The sequence below is a fragment of the Callospermophilus lateralis genome, chromosome 19 (assembly GCF_048772815.1).
Source record: "Callospermophilus lateralis isolate mCalLat2 chromosome 19, mCalLat2.hap1, whole genome shotgun sequence".
Classification (NCBI taxonomy): Eukaryota; Metazoa; Chordata; class Mammalia; order Rodentia; family Sciuridae; genus Callospermophilus; species Callospermophilus lateralis.
In genome coordinates this window covers 29,663,771-29,669,833 of record NC_135323.1, presented here as the reverse complement: position 1 = coordinate 29,669,833, position 6,063 = coordinate 29,663,771, and the positions used below count along the sequence as shown (strand labels likewise).

Below are 6,063 nucleotides of genomic sequence, written 5' to 3'. Positions count from 1 at the left end.
ATTAAATAACAAGCATGGATTTCAACAAATGTGAATTGTCATTACAGTGGCATGTGGCCCTGTACAGGGTGGTCTACAAAAGCCCACTGGGCAACACAGATAAACTGCCTGAGCAAGACTTGCCTCAATTACTCGGGCTCGCAGTGGCCCCAACCCTGACCGGTACAGCCCAAATCGCAGCTCTTCCTCCAGCTGCCTGGAGTCGGGTCCAGTCCAGCACCAGCCGGGATCTCTCTAACTCCTCCTCCAGCAGAGGGGCGGGGCATCACCAGGGAGGGGCGTGGTTAAATCAAGAACTGGGCCTTCGAGCTCCCCTTCCCTGTCTGGAACCGCCCAATTCGGGAGGGGCCGGAGACGTGTCACGTGATCAGAGAGTTTTGTTTTTTTTTTCACCCTCCCCTATGCCGGTACCATCTCTGCCAGCCCCAGAGGAGAAATCTTACGCCTCTTCTGGAAGCAAACATTATTTTGGTCCCTTTAGCATCGAAATTGCATGAAGTAGTATCTTTGTTGTGACCGAGTCAGTTTTTGCCCTCGAAGTGATGCTTCCTCTTCTGGCCTCCCCCCACTAGCTAGTTTGGTCTCGCCCAGCCGGGCCCTGGGCGCGGCGGCGACAGCCGCGTCACTGGCGGGCGGGATCCCTCCGCTCTGGGGAGAGCAGCGCTGGGCGGTTGAGTTGGGGTGACTGAGGAAATCCATCCGCGTCGCCGCCGCTGCCGCCTCCGCCGCGGAGGAAGACAGGACCTCCCGCGCTCCTCCAGCGATCCCTTCGCAGAGTCCTACCGCCACAGGTACCTCCGCTGACAAAAGGAGTGCTCATTCCCCCCAGCCCCAAATTCCCACGGGGAAATGTTCCTTCTTCTGTCTCTCCGATCTAGCCTCTTGGGAGCGGACGTAACTCTCCAGACCTCCCCTCCCTTCCTCTGGCCCCGTAGCTTCCAAACCCGGAAGGGGAACTGGGGGACCCAGGGCCCCAATAATGCATGCGATCCCTGCACCATCAGCGGTATTTTCCCGACCCCAGACCCAATCCCAGCCCCGTCTGCCTCTTGCTCGCCTAATAGTTGGGGGGCTAAATTCCGAGCTCCCTCTAGGCCCTGTCCCGCCCCCTTTCCCCACCACCACCCTCCCGCCTGCCCTGGATGGCACCCCTCGTGTCCACCCGTTTCGCACCCCTGCCGGCATTTGCCTTATAAAACTCCAGAATCCGGGGAGAGACGGGCAAGGCCGCGAGGCCACCCTTGCCTTCGTCTCCACCCTACTCTCGATTTGGTCTTTGGCTGCGGCTTCTGGCCCCCAAGCCCTAAACTGGAGACCTCTATACCTTATTTCCTTTACAAGTGCTAACCCAAGCTTAGTTCTCAGGCTCCTGCCCCCCGCCCAGCTTTCTTTAGGGCAAAATGGAGGTCGTGGGGGCCAGAAGGCCAGGCCCACTGCGCTTCACAGCGCGGCATCAGCTTGCGCCTTCCAGCTGCCTGACATGGGGACCCTCCTCTGGCCCCCAGTTCTCCCCGCCAGACCTGCGATGAGGTGGCACCCTCTTTTCTGTTTGGGGCTTTGGCTGCTGTTATTCCCGTAATCAGGGAGCTGTCGAGGGAGCCTTGGAGGGTGATGGGACCGAGAACTGGAGCGTCGTCCCCACCCCCAGTGGCTTCCTCCTGGCCTGCTTCCTTCTGCCCCGGGCCGCTGGCGTTGCCGCCCGGCCTAGGCTGCTGGCATCTGGAAGGAAGAGGCTTTGTCTGTACCGGGGTTGAGATTGGGTAGGGGCTCTGCCCCCTGATCCCCGCCTTTGGAGTAGCATCTTGTGGCCCTAGCGCAGAATTTACCGAGGGGAAATATCTGTAGGGAAGAGGAACGCCCAGCGCCTGGGGGAAGTGTGAGCTGGGTGGGGGACGCCCGGGTCGGCTGAGCGCTGTGTGCACGGCCAGATCGCACAGGTGTTGGGGGTGGGGACAGGACGTCGGGCCCTGGAGCGGTGCCAGCCAGGTTCCTGGGGTCCCGACTCCGAGCTCCGGGCTGGGCTTTTGGACTGCCGAGGGCCGCAGGGCCGGCCGCCTGGGGCTGGCCATCGGCGCCTGGGAGAGAGCAGCTCCGCGCCTTGGGGCCAGGGGCCTCTCTTCCGAGTCCTAATTACTTCGGAGCGGCTCCCACGGGCTTTCCGCGGGCGCGGCGGGGCGAGTGGCCTCGGCGCTGGAAGGAGCAGCGGCCCCAGGCTGCCTTCCCCACCGCCCTCGCCCCCTCCCTCTGCGGGCGGCTAATGGGGCGCAGCCGGCACGGGGATTATCCGGGGTGAGCCGTCCCGAACCTATTAGTGCCCAATCGGCTTTTCCCAAATCCTGTAAACAGCCACCCCGGCCGGTTCAGGGGAGAGGCGGGAGGCTGGGTCGGGCGGGGGCGCTGGGGCCGTGGGTGGGGTCACCCACCCTACAGGTCTCTGCCGCGGATGCGGTTGCCTTGGCAACGGGGCTAGGGTGGGGGCATTTCACCAATGAGGTGCTCTCAGTCCGGGTGACGGTTGCCTAGGCAACCCCACGAACAGCCCAGCCTCCCCCTCCTGTCTCCCCCCGCCGTCGAAGCTGGGGGTGTGTGTGGAGGGTGTGCGGCGTGTGGGGGTGAATTTAAAGAGGCACCGCCCCTTTTAAAATTAGGTGCTGGGAGGGCGGTGCCTGTGCGGCTGGGGCGGACGCCAGGTCTGTTTTCGAAGGGACTCCCCCCCTCCCAGTTCCTGCCGCGGGTGTCCCGCCCGGGCTGCTGTCCGGGGGAGGGGTTTCCCCTGCGCTTCCTCTTGCACTTCCCGCTGTTTCCGGGGCCGGGAGGAAGATTGGGGAAGTCGCGGGTACCTCCGTAACGTCTCTCGGGTGCCAGAGACCCTTGTCCTGCTCGGGGACAACACGGCCTGACCCCCCCGCCCCCCGCCGAGCTTACCCCTTCCGGGCCGCGCTTCCACCCCGCCTTTGCCCCTACTTCCCCGGCGGCCTTGAGGTCTGACGTCAGCCCTGCATCCCCCAGGCCTCGGGCCAGCGGCCAGGAGCTGCCTCCCCCAGCCCCCGTCCCGCGGCCCCCAGCCGCCCCCAACCCCGCCCCACGGGCCCGGCGCCATGAGTGAGCTGGAGCAACTGAGACAGGAGGCCGAGCAGCTCCGGAACCAGATCCGGGTGAGGGCCTGGCCGGCGGGGATGGGAAGAGTGAGCGGGCAGTGCCAGACAGCTTGTGTGTGCTGCTGCCCATTGTCCCCTGCCCCCAGTGGGCCGCTTGGGTCTTTGTGGGTGGGGGGAGGGAGGGTACCCTAATCTCTCAATGTCTCATACTCCCCACTGCCTTGTCTCCTGCTTTCTTTACTCTTCTTCCCTCTCCTCCTGCACCCATCTTCTCTCCTGCTTTTCTCTGGCTCTGCCATCTTTTACAGGATGCCCGGAAAGCATGCGGGGATTCAACACTGACCCAGGTGAGAGGATTCCTGGAGAAGCAAGGGTTGAGGCATACTGCTGGAATGGGGGTGGAGGTCCTGTTGTCTGGGTGTCCCTGAGCCCCTTTTTTGTCCAACTCCAGATCACAGCTGGGCTGGACCCAGTGGGAAGAATCCAGATGAGAACACGGAGGACCCTCCGTGGACACCTGGCAAAAATCTATGCCATGCACTGGGGGACAGACTCAAGGTGCATGGGTGGTTGGTTGGGGCTCTGTGCTCAGCTTTGGTGTTAAGGGCTGCAGGGTGATTTTATAGTGGGGAGAGTGGCATGGGGGGCTGGTGGGCTGTACAGATTGCCTCTTGTGTCAAATGAAGTTTGGGGAGACTTTGACTCCCACTGTCTTCAGGGAACCAGGGAAAGCAGGGCCTTATTGATAGGGCTTCTGAGCTGCTACTGGGGTGTCTCAGAAGAGCCTCCCTTCAGATGGGAGGGGGTTGTTGCTCTGTACCTTGACTCCTGTTCCTCTCCCCGGCTGCTCTCCACCAGGCTGCTGGTCAGCGCCTCCCAGGATGGGAAGCTCATCATCTGGGACAGTTACACCACCAACAAGGTAGAGGTAGTGCCTGAGGCAGGGTGGGACTAGGCTGCGGGCCCTAACTGGCTCTGACCCTGGATGCTGCCCCTTCTCTGTAGGTCCATGCCATCCCACTGCGCTCTTCCTGGGTCATGACCTGTGCCTACGCACCCTCAGGGAACTTTGTGGCCTGTGGGGGTTTGGACAACATCTGCTCCATCTACAGCCTCAAGACCCGCGAGGGCAATGTCAGGGTCAGCCGGGAGCTGCCTGGCCATACTGGTGAGTGGGGCTTGGCCGTGTAAGGGCGCTGTTATCCGGTCAGGGCCTTGCTGCTCTCCCTGAGAGACTCCACTGACCAGCCCTCTTCCTTAGGGTACTTGTCATGCTGCCGCTTCCTGGATGACAACCAAATAATCACCAGCTCTGGGGATACCACCTGGTAAGGCCCTTCAGGGTTGGGCAGTCTGTGCTAACCCACATTCCCTCCCTAGATCATCTCAGTGCTCAGTCTCCTAGCCTCCCTTTCTAAGTGGGCTCCTAAGCTGTTTGGCCTGGGTGGAGAGCAAGTTCCTGGGCCCCTTCCATAGATCAGGGGTAGGTTCCTCTGGAGAGGACATGGGAAGCCAGGGAATTTGTCCTTCACTTCATCTCTGTTCCTTTCCTTCTGTCTCATCTAGTGCCCTGTGGGACATTGAGACAGGCCAGCAGACTGTAGGTTTTGCTGGACACAGTGGGGATGTGATGTCTCTGTCATTGGCCCCCGATGGGCGCACCTTTGTGTCAGGTGCCTGTGACGCCTCCATCAAGCTGTGGGACGTGCGGGATTCCATGTGCCGACAGACCTTCATTGGTCATGAATCCGACATCAACGCTGTGGCTGTAAGTTGGGGGTGAGCCCGAAGGGTTGGCCCCTTCCTTCCAGGCCACTGACCCTGGCCTCGAATCCTCACCCCCTCTGGCCCATGTCCCACAGTTCTTCCCCAACGGCTACGCCTTCACCACGGGCTCTGACGACGCCACATGCCGCCTGTTCGACCTGCGGGCTGACCAGGAGCTCCTCATGTATTCGCATGACAACATCATTTGTGGCATCACCTCGGTTGCCTTCTCACGCAGTGGCCGGCTGCTGCTTGCAGGCTATGACGACTTCAACTGCAACATCTGGGACGCCATGAAGGGCGACCGTGCAGGTGAGACCTGGGTGCTGGAGCAGGCAGGCAGGGAGTAGTGATGCACCCAGGTAGTACTTATGTCCCTCTCCCCCTCAGGTGTCCTTGCTGGCCATGACAACCGTGTGAGCTGCCTTGGGGTCACTGATGATGGTATGGCTGTGGCCACAGGCTCCTGGGACTCCTTCCTCAAGATCTGGAACTAACGGTCCCAACCCCAGCTGGGCCCAGGCTGGGAGGGGCCCTGCCCATGCCCACACTACAGGCCGGGAGCTTTGGGGCTGGGTACACACCGAGCTTCCCTCCCTGGACCACAGGGCCTTGGGTCCCTGCTCCCCCACCCAGGTTTGGTTCCTCCCGGGGGCCCCCACTGTGGAGATAAAGATGGGGATGGAATGGGGGAAGAGGAGGGGCAGAAGCCCTTATCCTTTTGCTGCCCTGGGGTCAAGGCCTCACCCCTCTGGAGGGCCAGAGGCAGGAGGTGGAAACTCCAGGGGCTGGCTTTTTTAAAACTGGTTTTATTTTAATTTTTATTATATTTTCAGTTTTTCCATAAAGGAACCAATTCCAACTCTGTACCTGGTCTCCTCTCTTGCTTTTGTCTGCCTCCTTTGAATCTCTGTGCCTGAAGGCAGGCAGGCTGTGGGATATCAGGCCCAAAGCAGCAGGCCTACCTGGGGGGTGGGGGGGACGACGACTCCTTTTCCCCTCACTAGGCTGAAGCCAGAGGCAGGAGATACTCCTGTCCAGCAGGGCCAGCGAGTCATCAGGTATCCACAGCCCATCAGTGTCTCCCCCACCTGGGCTGGCTATGCCCCTGCCCTGAGCTCCTTTAGTTCCTAGCTGAGCTGTGCCCCTATCCCTATAATTCTTTCCCCAAATAAGGTCAGTAGGCGAGGTGGAAGGG

At 61.2% G+C, this 6,063-nt stretch overlaps 1 protein-coding gene across 1 annotated transcript; it reads left to right on the top strand.

The window, feature by feature from the left end:
• Window positions 1-624: 624 nt before the first annotated feature.
• On the top strand, window positions 625-5,734 carry Gnb2 (G protein subunit beta 2). Its single transcript, XM_077105938.1, has 10 exons — window positions 625-791; window positions 3,010-3,155; window positions 3,407-3,445; window positions 3,550-3,656; window positions 3,957-4,020; window positions 4,104-4,266; window positions 4,360-4,426; window positions 4,665-4,866; window positions 4,961-5,177; window positions 5,256-5,734. Exons 2-10 carry the CDS (start codon window positions 3,099-3,101, stop codon window positions 5,360-5,362), a joined length of 1,023 nt encoding a protein of 340 aa, XP_076962053.1. The 5' UTR covers window positions 625-791; window positions 3,010-3,098; the 3' UTR covers window positions 5,363-5,734.
• The last annotated feature ends 329 nt before the right edge of the window (window positions 5,735-6,063 follow it).

Excerpts from the sequence above, each read along its gene's own strand:
- Gnb2 (XM_077105938.1), top strand. The coding sequence starts at position 3,099 with ATGAGTGAGCTGGAGCAACTGAGACAGGAGGCCGAGCAGCTCCGGAAC. Across the intron at positions 3,156-3,406 it reads AGCTCCGGAACCAGATCCGG|GATGCCCGGAAAGCATGCGG; the intron begins GTGAGGGCCTGG and ends CATCTTTTACAG. Across the intron at positions 4,427-4,664 it reads AGCTCTGGGGATACCACCTG|TGCCCTGTGGGACATTGAGA; the intron begins GTAAGGCCCTTC and ends TGTCTCATCTAG.